General features: G+C 40.7%; 2 protein-coding genes across 16 annotated transcripts in view; one reads left to right on the top strand and one right to left on the bottom strand.

The window, feature by feature from the left end:
- EXOC1L (exocyst complex component 1 like) overlaps positions 1-21,614 on the top strand; it is a gene marked incomplete at its 5' end in the record, with an annotated part of 116,735 nt that overhangs the window by 17,908 nt on the left and 77,213 nt on the right. For 6 of the 12 annotated variants that reach the window (XR_014223516.1, XR_014223518.1, XR_014223519.1 and 3 more), the window contains one exon: positions 7,164-10,264. The exons of 1 other annotated variant lie outside the window; for it this stretch is intronic. Of the gene's footprint in view, position 1; positions 255-7,163; positions 10,265-10,563; positions 11,678-16,425; positions 16,496-20,939; positions 21,346-21,614 lie in introns of those variants that run through there. 5 more of the 12 variants (XR_014223515.1, XR_014223523.1, XR_014223517.1 and 2 more) reach the window with 5 other exon arrangements.
- Positions 1,392-16,381, bottom strand: NMU (neuromedin U). 4 transcript variants are annotated; one of them, XM_082238303.1, is made up of 10 exons: positions 16,039-16,353; positions 12,696-12,754; positions 11,854-11,901; positions 11,683-11,742; positions 10,277-10,306; positions 10,113-10,163; positions 7,143-7,217; positions 3,599-3,652; positions 3,058-3,097; positions 1,392-1,845 (listed from the first exon to the last, which is right to left on the bottom strand). In XM_082238303.1, exons 1-9 carry the CDS (start codon positions 16,232-16,234, stop codon positions 3,062-3,064), a joined length of 609 nt encoding a protein of 202 aa, XP_082094429.1. In that variant the 5' UTR covers positions 16,235-16,353; the 3' UTR covers positions 1,392-1,845; positions 3,058-3,061. The 4 variants fall into 4 exon arrangements, with proteins under 4 accessions (XP_082094429.1, XP_082094430.1, XP_082094427.1 ...); XM_082238304.1 differs by lacking the exon at positions 10,113-10,163 and having other exon boundaries at positions 16,039-16,360; XM_082238301.1 differs by lacking the exons at positions 1,392-1,845; positions 3,058-3,097; positions 3,599-3,652 and having other exon boundaries at positions 5,955-7,217; positions 16,039-16,373.

A 21,614-nucleotide genomic window follows, 5' to 3' on the forward strand; every position in this document is an offset into this window, starting at 1 on the left:
TCTCAGTGATAAGTTTACACAAAAGAGGTGGTAGGTAGGACAGCCCTAAATTTATCAGTGCGCTCTCGACTATTTATTCCCCATCCATTGATCAAGTTCAGGTTAATGACATAAGACTGTCATGGGACACAATTGTTTGGCGCTACAAAACAAGGATGCCTGCTCTTTCAACAGCCATCAACATTTTGGCCAATAAATCAGTCAACGCTGGCACTGTAGGCTTAACATTAGAAAGAAGAGAAGCGAAAAAGGAGGTAGGTAGGTGTAGATATAAAAATATATATACATACAAAAAATGTAAAAATGCGTAATTGTTAAAGGTGCGTTCATTCTGCAAACTGGTATCGCCAGCTTTTTTTATATACATGGTGGGCACAATTTGAAGCGAAGATTCTGCTTGATTTTTAATGATATAATCCAGCCATGCTTGGATTGGCTTGTCAGCTGGCAAAACTATTTCCCAATGCCCTGATGTATGGTGGTATATTGTGGTTACTTGGTGGTAGGAGAGATACCCAGAACACATGAACAGAGGCACTTATTTTAACTTCATGTATTCAACAGCTAGGGGACGCAGGTGGCGCTGTGGGTAAAACCTCAGCGCCTAGGGCTTGCCGATCGCACGGTCGGCGGTTCGAATCCCCGCGGCGGGGTGCGCTCCCGCTGCTCGGTCCCAGCGCCTGCCAACCTAGCAGTTCGAAAGCACCTCTGGGTGCAAGTAGATAAATAGGTACCGCTTACCAGCAGGAAGGTAAACGGCGTTCTGTGTGCTGCACTGGCTCGCCAGATGCAGCTTGTCACGCTGGCCACGTGACCAGGAAGTGTCTGCGGACAGCGCTGGCTCCCGGCCTATAGAGTGAGATGAGCGCACAACCCTAGAGTCTGGCAAGACTGGCCTGTACGGGCAGGGGTACCTTTACCTTTACCTTATTCAACAGCTATGTCATTAACACTAATCCCAGCCCCCAAGCCTAACCCTCAGGTGACTCCTAACACAAAATAAGCTCTGCACAATGACAAAGGGCTTACTTAATATATCTTTAAGGGGCCACAGGGCTCTTGTTTTTGCTACAGTAAACTACGGTAAATCCCTCTGGAAATAATGGATCCAGTTAGCTGAATAACTGGCTATTGTTAGATGTGCTTTCTAAATGTGATTCTAATGCATGGCACCCGTTCTCCTCTTTGAAAGTTTTACCCACTGCTAAATTTCATTGACTATAGTTCCACTGCTCTGTTGCTCCACTAGCAGAAATATCACAGTATGCAAGAAGGGCCCATTTGATTTCATGTTAGATATTAGCATGCTGGTTTATATAACAAAAGCACTTAACCATAATTGCAAACCATAAGACCCAAACCTTGAAAGTATGACATTAAAAACTGGAAAATTCTCATTAAAAACAACTCTCTACAGAGTGTCTTTATTTACAACAAAAGGTGGTGAGAAGGAACACACCACGTGTAGCAATACTGCTATGGTCGAGGTATTTTGCATGCAACAATCTTAACACCAACAGTATTTTATTTTCAGTTTTATTACACACATAGTTGCAAAGAACATGAGATGAGGAAACAGAATTATTTTAAGATACTTCGGAAAGAAACAACTGCACCTTAGGCTGCAATCCTATGCTGACTTATTTGAGAGTAAGCTCCATTAAACACACCGAAACTTACTTGTTAGTCAACATGCATAGGGTTACACTGCATTTTTTTAATTATAAGAAATGTACATAGTGGATGAAGTATCTAAAAAGAAAGAGAGAGAGAGCATTTTACATATAAAGAATGCCCATCTTGTCTGCAATCCTGTGATGATTTTAGGTGCGAGGCTAAAGAATCCTGGAAAAGATAAAAATGTTCAATTATATAATGGGTAGTGACTTTAAAAATTGTTACAATCCTGGCAAAGGACATATATAGACTGGCAGTGTCAGGGGATGGAAGTTTCATTTTTGAACTTGTTTAGACTCCTGAAATGTCTTAAGAGATCCCTTGCCATCACAGACACATCCCACCCAATAATCATGTCTTGCCCAGAACAGCCCAGGAGAACTATGGCCAGGTGCGTCACTTGTCTCTCTCCCATTGGCTGGTTCTATCTGTGGGTAGAGCATGGGGGTTCCAGCTTTGCAATCAAGTGGAGATGAAGGCAGCAAATCCCTCTTCCCTCCAACACTGTATGACCAATGTCAAACAAGCTGTTGAAGCCAGGTGGATCTGTGAGAACCAAAAGCCCCGAGGATACAGAGACTTCATGGCATTTGATCCACGTGATCTCAGTCCCCAGAATACATTAAATGCATTCAACATTGCACTCAGGTGGGCAGGGGCTGGACTTAAAACAATCTGCTCTGTAATTTTTTTTTAAAAAGGGGGGCAAGTCACTATTAAATTTAAATTTTGGTAGCCTGATTCTAAGAAGTCATCACAGCAATAATGCAGATATTATTGCTAGCATAATGCTATGCTGGAAACTGTAATATAACATGCTGTTGGATCTTAAGGTGAAAGGTGGGCTAATAAAACAAACAAACAAATAACCAAACTGCATACTGACCTGGCCATATGAATTCTGCCTAGGCCATGTGGGATGTGTAGGGCCAGTTCTATATCTTAACCGGGCATGGCCAAACTTGGCCCTCCAGATGTTTTGGGACCACAACTCCCGCCGTCCCTAGCTAACAGGACCAGTGGTCAGGGATGATGGGAACTGTAGTCCCAAAACACATGGAGGGCCAAGTCTGGCCATGCCTGCGACTTAGCCCATGCTATATATTCTGTTTTTGATGACACAACAATGCTTATTTCAGTGTCTCATTTTTGTTTCATGGCAAAAATTCTTAAACATTTGGTGTATATATTGATTGATTAACCCTTATCTACTTGTTTATTGACACTTTCATTCAGTAGAATAGTATAATTTTCATTTACAACTTTTCCTGGCACTACAACTCTATTGCTTGCTTTTTAAAATGTGGAATTTAGACTATTTTCTGTACAGATAGAATGAATGCTCAAAGTCTGTTCTGAGTGAAAAATTAAGGTTTATACCATTTTAACGAAATGTAGCAGATCTCCTTCCATTGCGTGGCTGGAAAAGAAATAATGTCAGATAAATAGTGTCTTGTTGAATACTTTAAAAAGAATTTTAACTGAGTAGCCCACTAAAATCGATTCAAAAATTTAAACAATTTTATTTATTTATTTTTATTAGTTTTTATTAAATATTACAAGAAAATAAAAAGAAAAAAGAAATAGAAACAAAAATCAATACATAGCGCTGTAAACACATTTGTCTACGTATTTTCTAACATGTAGACTAGAAAAGAAAAGAGACAAAAGAAAAAAAGGAAATTAAAATACTTTTCATAATCAATAATACCAAATTTATACTTCAAACATTACAATATATAAATCCCAGTTAAAATATTCTAAGTTCCACCGTATTCACCATACGTCTCTTAGTTTCTAGTTCACCTAAAGGACAGATGTAAAGGTGAACAAAAATTTAAACAAATTTAAAGTGGATTCTAAAATGCTTGAATTTGTTTGTTTCAAAATCACCAGCATATTACAAACAAAAAATACACACCCGGAAGATAAAGTAGCCCCTACTTTGAATTCCTCCAGGTATTCGAAGTTCTTCCTGAAAAGAGAATAGATTTCAAAACAACACATGAGTCGCAATGTAACAACAATTTATACTGCAACACAAGTGGTCATAAACAGCATGAAATATTGGGAATTTTCTTATTTAAAAATTAATAAATAATATAATATAAATTTATAATGATTGCATATCTCTAGGATTTGTGCTATGGCTAGTGGCAGGGTTGGGTGAAGAGTCCAGCCTACTTTTGGTGACGATTTAGAAAGAGGAATTAAAATAGGCAAACAAAAGAAGCTGTCAGTTACTTCAACAAATACATAGATTTGTGGAAAACTACACTTTGTTTGTCTGAAATTGGAATGAGAAACAGTGACAAGCTTCTTTCTATTACTGTGACTCGGTATAATAAAAAAATATACATAAATCTTCTTAATTATTTAATGAATGAGCAAAAAAGAAATATTCACATACAATTTAGCTTTTTCTCAGTCTATAAGGAGGAAAATAATTCCAGAAAAAGAGGTATGCAGGAAGAATAGCTATTAATATTAATATTAAAAGCTCTTTGCCTTGCTTAGGAGAGCAGATAAGACATGTTTGATTGCCAGCTCTGGAAGGTATTATTTTTTTGTGCGGGGGCTATTCCAAGGTTTTTGTTTTACTATCTGTAATTCCGGCTTTATGTGCTATTCCCAGAAGACAACCCTTGCATAAGAGGCAAGTGATCTGTATAGCAAAGCATCCACACCAGCACTCTGTTATATTAGGTACAATATTCTCAGATGTTAGGCAGTGCAGTTAATCAGTATACCTGCAAAAGCTGTAGCAAGGAAACTGAATGACTTTTTAAAAGTTAGGAGCATATGCCAAATAAAATGTGAAATTCAGATATTCAGTGTGCCATTCCATTTCTGGAAGGGTTTTTGATTCTCACTGGTTTCCCAATTAGCTAAGTAGTGCAGGCCCCTAGTAGTTTTTATTATGTGAATGGTGCCAAGGACCCCCTGGGTGGGTTACGTAGACCCCTAGGGTCCACGGAGCACCAATTGGCAACCACTGCTCTACATGAAGAAGAAAGAAAGTGATTTTTGCCAACACTCTCTTCCCCTGCAATATTCTGTGCTCCCCCACCCAAAATCTGCTCTTAAGGATTGGTGGGCTCTCCAGAAGCATGTTGAAGGTACGGGGGGGGGCAGCAGGGGGAAAGAGAATTGGCAAAAATTGCATGTTCTATGAGCAGAGGCCCCTGTTAGATTAAAGACGCTTCTACAAATATTGAATTCAACACATAAATTGCAAATATGATTATCTAAAGGGCACAAGCAGGACTCCTTTTCAGTCTTGCAAGTCATTCCTTAAAAAATGGCTCGCTCTTTTAATTAATAAAATAATTTCAAATACATCTTGTATGTCTTGCTATTTCCTCAAAGGGCACTGCAGGTATTTTCTATTAAATTGTTAATGCATGCTAGCAGCCTGCCTTGATTCCATTATACAACTTTTTATCAGCTAGACACAGTGTTCTCTTCACAGTTTTAGCATTTGTGCTAAGCAGATTGCTTTCCTCTTTGCCTTCTAGTTAACTGCTTCCAATCAAAATCTGATAACCTCAGGCCGTGATAGTGTTAAGTATGTATTGGCTGTTTGCATCATTTTCCTTTATAACATGGTAAAAGGAGTTCTGAAATATTTATTAGTAGGTCACATACAAAATCATTTGCTCTGATTTCTCCTCTTAAAGGCAAGCGACAAAATAGAATCATCAAATTGTAGAGTTGGATAGTTCTTATTTTAGTTGTTTTTTCAGTACCTCATGGGATTAGAACTGACTGAATTTGAAGCTCTGAAAGGAGAGGAAGAAGGGAGTAGCTATTCATATACATCTGAAGTTTAATTAAATGAGTAGCATCTTAAAAACGGATAGAAAGTGGCAATATTCCACCCAGTGTTTTTTATGGTATCACACCTCAGGAAACTAGCTGGCTCTTGAAGATTCAAACTTGGTGACTTGGTGAGGCTGTTATAGCCAGCAACTAGAAGGCACTCTTATTCCAAAAATGCATGCATTACAAAAACAAATTTAAATCTCTCTTTTTTTCCTGGTGATGTGATTCATAGTTTAAATTCTCTTAATTTAAAAGCAGCTATCCTGGCAGCAAGGGACATGGGTGGTGCTGTGGGTTAAACCACAGAGCCTAGGACTTGCCGATCAGAAGGTCAGCAGTTCGAATCCCCGCGACAGGGTGAGCTCCCGTTGCTCGGTCCCTGCTCCTGCCAACCTAGCAGTTCAAAAGCATATCAAAGTGCAAGTAGATAAATAGGTACCACTCCAGCAGGAAGGTAAACAGCATTTCTGTGCGCTGCTCTGGTTCGCCAGAAGCGGCTTAGTCATGCTGGCCACATGACCTGGAAGCTGTACGTCGGCTCCCTTGGCCAATAAAGTGAGATGAGCACCGCAACCCCAGAGTCGGCCACGACTGGACCTAATGGTCAGGGGTCCCTTTACGTTTACTTATCCTGGCAGCTCTGCTTTTAAGAATGAAATAAATTTGGATTTTCAATTACTGGACTTTTCTGTCCAAAGTAATAGAGCTGAGTATCTCAGAAAGGATATTTCACAACTTACTGGCAGATCTATTCTTTAGTTGCTTTTCCAAGTAAAAAAACATATGCTAGATGAAACCAGTGGCCTTGAAAAGAAAAGAAAAGAATCTACCCAGTCCAATGCCCTATAGCGTGGAATTGATTGTTCCCAGTGGACCCTATGAGACTGTGAGTCATCTAACAAATTTGCATTTTGCTCCAAGGAAATCTAGTACCTATTCAAAGCTGTGGCAGAGACATCTAATTAGTGCAAGAAATTAAAATGGATACTGACAAAACTAAAATTTGTACCAAGGTCTGTGCTTCCTACAGGTGGCTATGATAGGCAGAGTGGCCTGAAATCACATATTCAGGCAAGTAAGATGATCACTGTTCTGACTGATCACTGTTAGTTCACTTCTGCTAGCCCTTGCCTCCCCCACTGCCCGTGGCTTTAATAAAATACTAGCAAGGATAAATCAAGGTTCAACAGTGCCACTTTTGCTGTTATTACCAGGGTCAAAGATCAGGTCACAGGACAGGCTGAAGAGCACTAATATTGTTCTGTGCAGCCTTGGTACTAGGATATTAAGCCTGATCCTATAAGATGCTGTCCCCACATAGGACTAGCCCTTTGAACGACATTATTACAATCCTTAATTTCAACCAGCATAGCACAACCTCAAATCCAACCATTCAAAAGGAAAGATAATACAGTTGTTTAGATGTATAAAATGGTCAATTATTAGATTTTTCCGGTTTATGTAACTTTCTAAAATGACATATAGCAACATACACGTAACTCTTCTGAAGAGGAAACATGCAGAATAATGCTGTGCTTTAAAGAAAGCACAAAGACTGTATCAGTCAATCTTGAAAGACGGTATAATGATACAGAATAACAAACAGCATGTTTTAGAAAGAAAAATGGATCATTACATACGTCTGCTTTGTATCTCTTCAGTCTCCTCCCATGCAGTTGTGGAACAAGTTGCAGCAAAGGATGCAGGACAGACGACTGAGAGGATATGAATACAGGCACATGAAAGACAATGAAATCCAGGATGTATAAACACAAACAAACAAAACCCTTCACTGCAGCACTGACTCAAAAACAGAGCACACAAAGCAAAAGATGGAAGACGTTTGATGGGACAATACTTTTAGACATTTCCATAGCTGTTTCTGATGTTGCAATTTCCTGCATAAGCTTCTTTGATGAGGAAATAACTAGCGTCAACAAGCACCATTGCTGTGTTTGTTGCAAGCTTGACATGGGTATGCAAGATGCACTGCTTGCAAAAGCAAATGATAGCTGAGTGTTTGTTGTCAGGGCCTCAGGTAGCGGAATCCATGGACACACACCTTCTTGCCTCCGGAGAAGCAGCTACAATGGATTCTCCATTCTGGCAAGATCTCACAAGAACCCTACAAGATCACACAGGTACCTCCAAAGGCTTCCGTGACTACTTGTGGGGCTCTCATGAGATCTCACCAGAAGCTCTGTGACCCCAGTAAGCGAGGCTTTGGCAAGGGCAGCAAAGAGGGTGGTGTGCAGTGTGTGCACTTTCCTGTTTCACCTCAGGCAGTGAAATGGGATGAGCTGCCTCTGCTTGTTGCCATGAGCCATCTAACACCACAGACATTAGATAAAGCTCCCTATGGTTTCTTGCTAGGTGAACAATCTCAGGATAATGCCAAGTTCCTAGATATCCAGACAGGAAAAGTTTGCAAACCCAGGAAGAACTCATAAATCCAAGCAGCACCCAACTGAACAGATCTTGTAGTGCAAGAACATTTGGCTCTGCAAAGGAACTTTCCCACCCTCTTCTCTCACCTGCATGTACACATACTACCTAAATATGTTCTGCATGTAACCACAAGGCTTTGGGGAGGGCACAGAGAGCACATAGGGAGAAGAGAGGAGAGGGGAATTTATATTATGCATGCAGAAATCATTGCACTAGCATATCTGTTTAATAGCATTTCATACATAATTCTTCGTCTTGGTCACAAAGAAGAACTTGCCTTATTAATCAAGGAGTAGTGTCCCTTTATCCTACACAGAACCCCACAGTCTATATGCCCCCTTCCAGTAGCCCTCCACAACACAAGGTACAATATTTAAAAGAAAAGCTGAAGCTTCAGTGAGGCCAAAATACTTAAATGGCAACTCAATTTCAATATGCTAAGTTAGTCTGAAGGCACACAGCCAAGGTAGATGTTGATGGAATTGTTGTTGTTTTTATTTTGATTATGCATTTTGCGGTTTTCTGTTTTGATTTTATTCTGTGAACCGCCCTGAGACCTGCATGTATAGGGAGGTATATAAATTCAATAAATAATCATTATAATAATACTGCTAAAAAGCAGCAGTTGCTGGCCACAGTTGAAGCAATTCTGGGCTTCCTTACCTCCTGCTCTTCTTCATTCCTTACAGTGCATTCCTAAACAAGTCTGTAAGCCACACTGAGTTAAATGGGACACTCCCAGGTAAAGGTGTATAGGATTCAACCTCAGTCTAGGTACATTCTGCTCTACTGCTTTCCTCACTTCCCCCAGGAAACCTCAAGCCTAAATTTTTGTTGCCCTACAAACCTGAATCCCAAATCAGAATAAGCCGCTCCGCAAGTGCTCCCAATATACATGCAACATCTGTTAGTGGTCAGGGCATAACTGAACAGCACTGCACATAATGTTTCTCAAAAATATTACATTTATATTCTTGTTTAAAAAATGCAAAACATTTCATGCAGCAGATATATAACCATTATTCGCTAAATATATTAATTGCATAATGGTCTATTCTGCACCCATGAGGCTCAAAGCTATAGATAAAATACATCTTTTTATTCTGTGATTTCGTAATGAGTTAGGTGTGGTTCTAATATTACTTTTATCAAAAGATTTGTGTGGGGTTATTAACTCAAATACTGTGAGAAATCAAAAGCCCAGCTTATTTAATGTATGTTTTAAAATGTATGCGAATTTCCATTGGTGTATAAGCTTGGTGGTAAGCTTAACATAATAAAATGTACAACTTCTATGGGACTGCAACATTGAATTATTAAGACACAAAGTAGCTGCCAAGATATAAACCCCAAAGAAATTGCAAATTCATGACAGCTTTGTCACTTTTTGCTACAAAATATTTCTATATTTATAACATTTTAGTAATATGCTGGAACAAGAAATCCATTATATTGTCTATTGGTATGAAGGAATCAGACAACAGTGGCAATAAACATAGAACACTGATTATGTTACAAAATGAACAGTAAGTAAACAGATACAAACTTTAATGTAAAACACAGGACAGATTGTGTGTGTATGTGACTGGTGTTTTGGTAGAACTTTAAAATAAAGACCTTATGTAAAATTTTATTCCATTATGTTTGCATATAGGATATTTCTTGTTTGTTTGTTTATGATAAAACCCCCAAAAAGAAATATTATAAACTGTTCTTTCTGAAGAAAAAATTATTTTAGAATTCACACTATCTTTTTTGTAGTTGGAATCCTTAATAAAGGAACTAGTATTAGCTTTATTGCGTTTTAGAATAAAAACATTAATTTGTATTAGAAGACTATTTAGCTTTAACTCGGCTTTAACTTTAAAATGTTTGGATTATGATTACCTCAGATATGTCTTTAGTCAGTTCCATATATGTCTGTCACTCGGCATCCATTTCTTTCCTTTTTTTAATTATACAAGTTTTACTAAATTTAGAACCTCTGGCATTCACATTTAGCTTTCATATGTTGTAACTAGGCTATAAGCAAGATTGGTTCTTGGTTTTAAAAACTTTTTACAGATTAGGAATTCAATATCAGGCGGAATCAACTGAAGCCCCAATGATAATGATAATATCATGTTGTCTTTACTCACAGGGGAATGGGCAGTTCAACTTACCAGATTGTCTGAGTTGCCTGTGTCATGGGTCTTAGAATAATGGAATAAGAACTGTTCAAAGAAATTAAAAGTGGATTTTACTTTGAAACAGATTAATAATGTAATGATTTTTGAGACAGTTAACACACAATAAAAGAAACATTTTTAAAAAACAAGGAGCTTACTCTTTTGGTGTTGTCCTTTTCATCTGACTCCTGTGGAAATAATTGGCAAAGACTTTCAACAACCAAGGAGTGGACTTTTGGGGAAAACAAAATAGCATGGTACAGTACTTATCATTTTTGGTATCTTAGGAATTGTTGATTGGGTCTGCAATCCTAGGCACTTTTATTTGAGATTACTCAGCTCCATTAAATTTACTTCTGGGATTTGCTTCTGAGTTAACATGCATAGGATTGCACCATTAACTGTTTAAGATTTTAAGTATTTTATATTCATTTCTTCTCCACAGTAGCTATACTCCACAGAAACCATACGGAATCAATATTTTTGCCCAGAACTGTCATCTGGCTGTTCACTGCAATTGGTTCAGAAGTCTGAGTCTACATGGAATGCGACAACTGCATTACAGAGACAGGCAATGGCTTTAGATAATTCTGCAAGATAATTTGGGCCGTGAAACCACAATCAAGAACGAATAATTACTGAAACACAATACTCCACCTAATACATTGCCAATATTTCTGTGCATTTCATACTCTCCTTATTGGTTTTGGTTTCAGTTTCTTACAGAATGCAATAGTTGCGGGGAATGGCACACTTTCTCAGAAAGTTCTACCATTATAATAACAAAAACTACAATGTGAAGTAGAATTATATCATGAAAATATTCCAAGGATAATTGTAGAATACATCTTACCTCAGGGTAATATTTTGTCCTGGGGAGAACAAGCTATACAGGGCACTAAAGACGTCCCTAGAAATCTTATCTTATCCAGCTAACACCCTCTGGATTCTGATATCTCTCTCTTGATACGGTCCACACACACTAGCTTATCTTTGTAGCTGCCCTATATAGCCCACTAGCACCAGAAACCTTGTTTATAGAACGTGGTAACTGAGATAAAATTCTAAATTGCACACCAAGGGCACCAGCATCTCAAAAAACGTTGAAAGAGAGGGGAGACACAAGATTAGTCTATGAGTCATATGAAGGTAAAGTGGCCCATCTTTACACTAAGGGTTTGTTCTGTTTTTAAGCAACCAAGGAATTATTGAGCTGAAAGTACACACCAATTCCCAACTGCAAAATGTTAACAGTATTGATTAGTAATAAGCGGACTCCAAACCGCCAGCTGGCACACATTCTGTTCTATTAGACTTTCTAGAGAAACAGCAACACATAGCTTTGCATCTGTACTACTTCTCAGACATCAAAGAGCAGTTTTGCTACCGTGTAAGTAAACCTAGTTTTCTGCAAAGAGCCCTGAAGCACTTGCTGCCAGAGAGCCACAATGCTGAGAATTGTATCAGTATTTAGTATACACTGAACTGCACAATTGCAATGCCCTACACTGTACAAAATATGCTGGCAGCCATGTTTCGGAAATAAAATGTTAAGTGGATTTACCTGAACTTTGTGTAGAAGTTCCAGAATCATATAGCAAAGTTCTTCCAATGTATTAGAGGACTAAGGGGGGGGGGAGAGAGAGAAGAATATGAGGTATGTGATAAATGAAGCAATAGCACCTACTTTGACAAATTTAGCATATTTGTATTATTATTATTAAACTGGACTGACCTGAGATGGAGTATCCCTGACCAGGTAAGTAGAGCACACATCATCTATCTGTAAATATAGACAAGAGAGCAAACATAGCATAGGATTGAAAAAGAAGCAAAATAGTAAAGTAACATGTTGAATTTTATGTGAGGTCCCATCATTTTTAATATTAAGTTGACAGAGAATGAAGGCTTACCACCACCACCACCACCCCTCCGAAAGCCAGACAACTGGACACCTCTTCCTAAAGAGGAGTTTGCACCCAACGTTGTGACAAGCCTTCACGAAACAGCAACTCAGAGCTCACTCAAGCATTTTAGCGTAAGATTAGGAGCATTTGGCAACACCAAGTCCTGTGTAATACACATGAGAAGTCCGTCCTTGAGAGACACTAGCCAGATCTTATCTGACAGATCAGAGAACAGAACTTTTGACGCTAATCTTAAGACCCATCTTAAGTGCAACACCAACAACAAAATCTAACCAGAGTAAAGGTTTAAGCCTGAAAAGAGCTAAGAGCCTAATTCCTGACAGCATGAACATTAGTTGTTCTGTTCTTGTTAAATCTCGTCAGGATACAAGCTCTTTTACTGGCAATATTCAGCCACAGCTGTTCTAAAGTGTCACTTGTGCTCCTTCAGTCTGCACCGTGGAAGTGTGATGCGCACACTATCTCGCATTGCCGACAGCCTTACCATGCCATTCTTGTATTGGAAAGCAGATTGCTCCTTTCAAATAAAGATAACATATATTGTTCTTAAGAAACTACAGCAGGTGTGCTAATAATAATGATGATAAAAATAAATGCCTTTTCTAAAATAAAAAACTAAACAAACAGTACAGAAGATATTTCACTGTACCTCATTTGATAACTGCAAATCTGGTTCTCCTTGTAGAACATGGGGTGCCATCGGTGCACCTGGAAATTAGAATTAATTGCCTGTTCATAATATTATTTATAATGCGGGTTCTCTGGGGTGTTAAGGGAGGGGTAGTACCTCTGGTGGGGGACACATCATGCTCCTTCTGGGGTAGTTTGTCCACCTTTGGTCCCCAACCTGAATTCAGCTCTCACCTGTGGCTCCTAGAAGCTGTCAGCATGCAAAAATGGCCACACCCCAGGAACAACTTTGAGTGGCCATCTAAACCAGGAGAGGGCAAGCCAATAGGTCTCAAACCCTTGGTAAGTTAGGGACTTCCCCTGCATGTGAAGACAAGTTCCAGTGGATTGAGTGAATGAGACCAATAGTGGGTCCAACATTCAAGAAGATGGTTTTTGCATATGCTGTAAAGGGGCAGGTGGGGCTTGTAAACGTGGGAAGGTAGCCCATTTAGGAGAAGGAAAACTCTGATCTGAAACCTCTGCTGCCTTGTTGGATGTCTTCAGTAGAAGAAGCAGCTAAGGAGTAAACCCTACACAAATCCAGAGTGGAGTCCCTAAGGATAGTGACTTGTACACCTCCTTCTAGCAACTCCTGCTGCCAAGCTAGTGCCAAACATATTGTTCTGCTTTCCTTTGGACCACATCAGTGAGGTCAAGAGGGGGGTCTTGTTGTATGGGCAGCCCAGGACCTCCATACACACTGCCCAGGCTTGTGCCCTGGAGAGGTCGCTTCAGAGCCGCTAACAGAGCAAAAGCAACATGGTTTGACTTCACCCCTGGAGGCACACTCTATTGCCAACATCAATATGGGGTTCTCTGGCTTTTATGTGTGAGCATTTGAGTGAAAACTAATGAATGTCACAAACAAGAGAATGATGTTACGATTCACCACTTAACAGCACCACAAACAATTAGGCACTGAATATAAAGTTCTGTACTGTATCAATTGGTCTGGTTTTTGTTTATTTGTAGCCAATGACCATTTCAATGTAACTCACAAAACCAAGACAATTTGCAAATATGTTAAACAAGTACATTTTCAGAAATAAATATTTCAAGCTACGGAAAGAACAAAAATGAAAGATATTAATGATGTCTCTCACATAAAAGGAGGGCTTCACACAGAAAAGAGTTGTTTATTTTTTTTAAAAAAAAGCAAGGAAATTTTCTGAAACTGTAAAAGTATTATTATTTCAAGTTGTCACTAATTCTATTTAGCACCCTGTTAAATTCCACATAAAATGACAGGGAGACTTTGTATTGAACAAGGGTTTTTTCTTTTTGTTCAGTTAAAAAAAATGGAACGTTAAGCCTGCTCAGGAAAACAAAAAATACTTCCTTAGGCAGATTGGTTAGAAATGAATAAGCTGCTATACAAAATTCCTGTTGGAACAAGACATTGTCCCAACAAAGGCATGTTCCAAATCTCCATTTTCTGAGACGATGTAAAAACAGGTGGGCACCCCCAAAATTAAATGTTTGTCCACAAGGAAAGCTTTTTTAGTGAAAATTTCAGAGCATATGAAAATTGTAATTGTTGCCTTCAGTGGCCTGCACTTTTATTGCTATTACAGAAATATATCTACTACCAATTCATGTGGCAAGCGATCTTCACTGGCAGATAATAAGAACTGGAGGGGGCAGAATCATATTTAATATTTGGAAAGAGATTGTCTATTCTGACTTTTTAGCTGCTTTCAGTCTTTGCAGTGTGTAATGTGAAAACAAAGGACAGAAATAAAACATTCCTTTACATTTTTATTTGCCCACAATTAATTATACTATGCATAGCAGTGTGTAAATTACTATTAGATTACTATGTTTTTCTTCTTTGCCATATTTATGAAGATTTCAAAATTATAAGTAAGGTGACTCTGGAAATACACAGCAGGTAATGAAGGTTATTCTGTTCTGCATTTCACGCTTTTATTTTACAGATGCAAACTACATCTGTGTATTATATTCAAGTCAAGGGAATAAAATAAATAGCTTTGTTCAGGATTAACTTCTTGTTCATTTCCCCATACCTTTTCTTTTTCTTTTGGTAAATCTAATGGACTAGAATAGAAGAAACGATTGCTAACTATACTCTGCACAAATTCCTCTGAACTTTGAAGTTGAAATTAAACTGACAGCTACTTTATTATTAAGATGTTCATTCAGGGTCGTTTATATCACCCTTTAACATGCCCATCCTACATGCAATCAGGATGATTAAAGAGTGGACATTTTCCATCCATGCTTAACAAGGGAGGGGAGAGTCTAAACCACAGAATGGATTGTGAATAGAAAAGGACACTTGTTTTTTTTATCCTACTTTTCCTACAAAATTTATCTCCCACATTAGTTTAAAATCCAGCAAAGTGCTGATGCTCAGGCAGGCACTGAACAGAAAAATGCTACACATATCATTTACTGTGATCTTAACTAATCTACAGTAGACGCAGGTGACTTTCAGTTATGTGCCGCAGAATTTACTCTGAAAGTGGGAACAACGACCTGTACTAAAATGCTATTGCTGGTTTACTTCTACTACAGGACAGGATTTTAAAATCGGCTCTACCTCATTTTTATAATAAATTGACTGCGGAAATCTGACCTACCACCTTATGGGACAATTCCATATAATACGCCTTGGAGTCTCGTATAAGCCAAAATGCAATACATTACAAACATACCTACATACCATTACAAGAAATGACAAAACTGATAAAACTGTTGTGGTGGGTAGGATGGTATTAGGCTGTCTGAGAGGACATCAGCTTTTGAGTTTCACATAATTCCTCATCAGGCACAAAGGCAAGACATTTTCGGGCACGGCATATATAGAGCAAACTGGACCATAATCCTCCATTCTTCTCTCTGACCAAAGATCTGCAGCTGTCTGCTAGCAGCTCAGTGGACCAGGGAAGAGCTGCTACCTGTTGGCGTCCGCCTGCCTAGCCTGCATCAACGAAATGCAGAGTCCAGAAAGAAGCGCGGGTCGCTTTGCTTCTTTGCAAAGGGCTGAAAAGATTTGCTTTTCTAACAGCGCGGGATTTCCGTCGTGTGCGTGCACGGTGGCCCTTTAAAAACAGAGGTTTGTCTCTCTTTTTATGCATCTTTGTTTTGGAGATAACTAGCTCGAAATATGTTCACAGTGTAATTACAAGAACTTACCTGGCTGAAATTGCATTGATTGACGACTTTAGTAATAAAGGTAAAGGCATTTAATATCAATATTAAACCCAGTAAGAGCTGAATCTACAGGGAAGTTGAACCAACATAAAGAAATGCTGTGCTGATACTGCAGAGACGTTGCTCTGAAACGGAGCCCTTACCTTTGCACGCGCTCGCCCCAAAGGCGAGGAGAAAGAGGAGCAAAGCCCAGGCGGTTCCCGGGCCAGACCGCAGCTTCCTGGGGTTGGAGCGGCGGCAGGTGCTGCTGCTGCTGCTGCTGCTGCTGCTGCTACCGCCGTCGGCCGCAGGCGGCGCAGGCTGCTCTTGCCGCCGCCAGCCGGCGCTTCCCCTTTGCATGGCTTCCGTCCCCGCTTTTGGCGCGCGCGGCGTTCTTCCCCCCGAGTTGGCGCGCGCGCGCTTTCCCCGCCGCTCTGCTCCCAGTCAGAGGAGCCCGGGCTTTTAAATCTCCCGGACATGAGGAAGCCAAGCAGGCAGGCAGGAGCCTGACTCACGGCGACCACGTGACCCCGCCCTCCTCAGCCTCTCCTTCCCGCCCTTTCCGCGCGAGACTCCGAGGAGTTGGGATCCTCTGCCGCGCGCGGGAGGCGACGGCGGGGAGTAAGTGACTTCCAGCACGTGGCAAGAGGTGGCTCGTGAGGGGCGTCGGAAAGCCCGGGGGGGGGCGGAGGTTCTCACCCCCAGGGCGTGGGAGCCACTTCGACCTCAGACGCCTCAGGGAGCAGAGGGGCGTCCACGACTATTACAAGGAATAGTAGTAATGTGTTCCTTGTTTAGTCGTGTCCGACTCTTCGTGACCCCATGGACCAGAGCACGCCAGGCACTCCTGTCTTCCACTGCCTCCCGCAGTTTGGTCAAACTCATGCTGGTAGCTTCGACAACACTGTCCAACCATCTCATCCTCTGTCGTCCCCTTCTCCTTGTGCCCTCAATCTTTCCCAACATCAGGGTCTTTTCCAGTGAGTCTTCTCTTCTCATGAGATGGCCAAAGTATTGGAGCTTCAGCTTCACAAACTGTCCTTCCAGTGAGCACTCAGGGCTGATTTCCTTCAGAATGGAGAGGTTTGATCTTCTTGCAGTCCATGGGACTCTCAAGAGTCTCCTCCAGCACCATAATTCAAAAGCATCCATTCTTCGGCGATCAGCCTTCTTTATGGTCCAGCTCTCACTTCCATACATCACTACTGGGAAAACCATAGCTTTAACTATACGGACCTTTGTTGGCAAGGTGATGTCTCTGCTTTTTAAGATGCTGTCTTGGTTTGCCATCGCCTTTCTCCCAAGAAGCAGGCGTTAATTTTGTGACTGCTGTCGCCATCTGCAGTGATCATGGAGCCCAAGAAAGTAAAATCTCTCACTGCCTCCATTTCTTCCCCTTCTATTTGCCAGGAGGTGATGGGACCAGGCAAATAAGACAACAGGCATATAAAAATAGTACAGTGGTACCTCGGGTTACATACGCTTCAGGTTACAGACTCCACTAACCCAGAAATAGTACCTCAAGTTAAGAACTTTGCTTCAGGAGGAGAACAGAAATCGTGCTCCGGCGGCACAGCGGCAGCAGGAGGCCCCATTAGCTAAAGTGGTGCTTCAGGTTAAGAACAGTTTCAGGTTAAGAACAGACCTCCACAACGAATTAAGTACTTAACCTGAGGTACCACTGTAATAGTTTATTCATATGCAGCCCATCTGGCTGGGTTGCCCCAGCCAATCTAGGCGGCTTCCAGCAAATGGAAACATCACAGTAAGACATCCAACATTAAAAAAAATTCCCTATATAGGGCTGCCTTCAGGTCATAGAATAGTAGAGTTGGAAAGGGACCCCAAGGGTCATCTATGTACTTTTAAAACGTGGTTTTCTTTGACTACTGAACCAGAGACTCCCCAAGCCTGAAATGCTGAAGACCATCTCCCACACCAGGAGCACCAAGACTAAAATGCCAAAGTTCCTTGCACCTGGATCTCCCAAGGCTGCAGCTCCACAACCTGGTTCCTTTGCAGGGCCAGAATACTTGTCTCCAACAGCCCTGCAAACCACTGATTTAGGGCATGAGTGCCGGCAGCATGAGCTTGCAGAGTGCTTGAGTGCTAAGCTCTAGGTCAGAGGGCTGCCTTCTTAAGTCTTTGTATTCCTCATCAGGGAGACAAAACCTAAGAGGTGACATCAAGTTCAGGGAGCACAAAAAGACTCAGTTGAGGCTGACCTGGTTGGAACAAATTGTTTGTTTCCTGGGCTCTGTCCAGGGTCCTGAAGACCTATTTCCTTGTTTTCAGAAGATCTAATCTTGAACAAACCCTGCCTGTTTCCTGGCTGCCCTCTCCTGCCTCACACCACTTGCCTGACTTGCACTCTCCACGGTCTCTGGTTTACCATAATAGGATATGTGCCAAATACTGCTATAATAGACGAAGATCAGCTGTCAACATAATGCCACCTTGACAAAGATTTTGCAACATCACAGCAACATCATAAGGCTTTCAACAATATTAATGTTTACCTGCTAGTCTAATTTATGGTGAAAAGTTAACTAGTTTCTCAGCTGAAGTCCCCTGTGAATATGATGAGGATATACACATTTTCTTTTACATCCACCCGTATGTTAATTAATACCCTTTTCATACATTTACATATTTTTATACAAAACTGAATAAGAACAGATTTAATAGTCCTTTTTTTTCTTGACCTTGATCACTTTCCATATAACAGTGAAATGTCTTAATGCATTAGGAATCATTATAGAATAACTGAAACGAAAAGCACTTTAATAACCCACAGGAAGAAAAAGTGGATCACGAGAAAATTAGAGGAGACTTATTAAAATGCTATGCAGCAAACACATAATTCACTAGGGCTGTTTTGTTCAGGCATATGTATCACAATTCATCATTACTTGTTTACTCAACTCTCGAGGCAATTTACCAACAAAGGTAAAAGTAAAACCATGTGTAAAGTTTATTTTGCTAGACTTACCTATGTGTGAAAGTCATAGCATGGGCAGGAGTCAATGTAAATATCATGCTCTGGCCTGACACTTGCTGAACAAATTGCCCCATGTGTTCATCCTACTGAAACCAGCACTGGAATCACACCAGCATTTGCACCTTTCTTCTGGGCACACATCTAATACTTCTTCCCAGTAAATGTTTCTAAAGGTCTTCTCTGAAGTTGTCTTTCTTGTTGCAGTTTAGCTTCTTCCTTTTCTTTTTAGCCAACTCAGAATATATCTGGTCAATTCTTAGGTCCAGTTTCAATCAGGAACTGCCAGACTCATACCCTTAAGAACTCAGTGTGCTGTGGTCACCTGCAGATCTAGCAGGAACAAAGGACGCCAGCGTGGTGTAGTGGTTAGGAACGGGGGACTCGTCATCTGGTGAACCAGGTTCACTTCCCCGCTCCTCCACATGCAGCTGCTGGGTGACCTTGGGCCAGTCACACTTCTCTGAAGTCTCTCAGCCTCACTCACCTCACAGAGTGTTTGTTGTGGGGGAGGAAGGGTAAGGAGAATGTTAGCCGCTTTGAGACTCCTTAAGGGGATCAAGTCCAAACTACTACTACTACTACTACTACTCTTCTTCTTCTTCTTCTTCTTCTTCTTCTTCTTCTTCTTCTTCCAGATCAGACTCCTGCCCATCTCACTTTGTCCTATATAGCCTGACTGGCAGCAGCTCTTTGGGAGCACCACCAAAGTTCCTTCACATTGTTTGCTACCTGATACTTTTAACAAGATATGCCAGGGATTGAACCTGGTAGGGAGCTTCTACGTGTGCTATTCTGCTGAGCTGCCTTGCCTCCCAGTAATTTGCAGATCATAGTTCTTGGTTCTAAGTGCTGTGCTGTATCAGGACTTAATAGAGGAAGTCTTAATGGTTTTTATTTTAAAAATGAAAAAGGGGTTTCCTGCTCTACTGCTTGTCTCTACTCAAGCTGACCCCATGTCCCCCACCCGCACTTCCATATGCCTCCATTTTGCTTTTTAAAAACAGAAATACCTTCTCCCCTCTACTCTCTCCCACTACCTCTGAATACCATATTGTCTTACAGTGAACGTAACAAAAAGACTTTATCATCTGAACAACAACAAAAAGAGACATTGCACATTCTCTTGTAATTCATGAAAATATTTAATTATTTAATTATTATTTTTAAAATGGAAATATTCAGAAATGGGCAGCCTGAACAATCAGCCACAGACCATGAGCCTTTTCCACCCTATTTATATCATGGAATGCTACATTTCCTCTTCCTGCAATGCTCTTTATTAATTCAATTTACAGGCAGATTGTGGAACAAAATGATTTATTTGCTTTGTAAAGTGACAATAATAGCAAATGATGTTGCATATTTAAATTTAGTGGGAGATACAATAATATATTGGGATTCTCAACAAGGATAAACCTACACTCAGCTCTGCAGTTCCTCTGGGGTCACAGTATTGGAAAGAGGGGAACTCATAACAAATTCTCATTTTATTCTTCTGAAAGGCACTGATGGGGGAGCCAAGTCACTTCATTATACCTGACCAACTATTGCCCAGCCAAACCTGGGTATCCTTTGAATTTTGCCATCCTAAACTCAATGCAATGACTTTAGGTTTGGTCTCATTCCATTGCACAGCCCACAAACACAAGCATCAGTTACGTTCCTGTCACTGAGATTTTAATCCACGAGGTACCATGCCCTCAGAACGCTAAATCTGTAGAGGTCTACCATGTTTCAGCATGCACTTATTAGAACTATGAGAATGCACTCTCAGCTTCACAATTAACCAAATTAACTTTTTGAAAAAGCATACAAGGGGCAGCTGCAAACCTTTTACACTGCCCTCTAATAAAAGCACAATGTAGCCACTGATACTTTCCCAAGCCTGTTACTCTATAGCATGACCTTTTTATGTGCCTGTCTCAAGCTAACAACTGTCCCCCAAAGTTGCTACCCTAGAAATACCTTAATTAGCGCACCTGTCCACACACACCCATGTTGGTTAGTGTGGTGTAGTGCTTAAGAGCGGTGGACTCATAATCTGGTGAACCGGGTTCGCTTCCTCGCTCCTCCACATGCAGCTGCTGGGTGACCTTGGGCCAGTCACACTTCTTTGAAGTCTCTCAGCCCCACTCACTTCACAGAGTGTTTGTTGTGGGGGAGGAAGGGAAAGGAGAATGTTAGCCACTTTGAGACTCCTTCGGGTAGTGATAAAGCGGGATATCAAATCCAAACTCTTCTTCTTCTTCTTTGTGGATTTTCACTGCCTGCCACCAGGCAGGAGTTCTTCAGCAGGAGGCTGGTGAGAGCCTGGAAGGGGACACCTCTGCAAAGCCCACCTCTGCCCCAGCCCAATGCAAAGAGGTTTTGGATTGTTCTACCAGACACACGCCCTGCACCAAATTATGTACATAAATAAACCCTAGCCTTCCTTGCAGAAAAAGCTGTGTTGTTAAAGATGTCCTAAAAGGTATAAAGAACCAACACATGCTGTTATTATGATAAAGAACAACGCATGTGCTGTTTTCTAGATAGACAAATAAGGAATAAGGCTTTATAAAGCCTGAATTATTTTGTTTCACGTATGTGAAGGTTGAAAACCACACAGAGGTTTCAAGAATGACAAGAGCAGGTGGCTAATCATGTTTTTCTGCCCTTTGCAAAATGCTTTGCAATAATTTTCAGAATTCTAGTAACCACAAACTGTCATAGGCAGTGGGCAGATGCGTCCTGGTCTTA

The sequence above is a fragment of the Podarcis vaucheri genome (assembly GCF_965113315.1).
Source record: "Podarcis vaucheri genome assembly, chromosome: 9".
Taxonomy (NCBI): Eukaryota; Metazoa; Chordata; class Lepidosauria; order Squamata; family Lacertidae; genus Podarcis; species Podarcis vaucheri.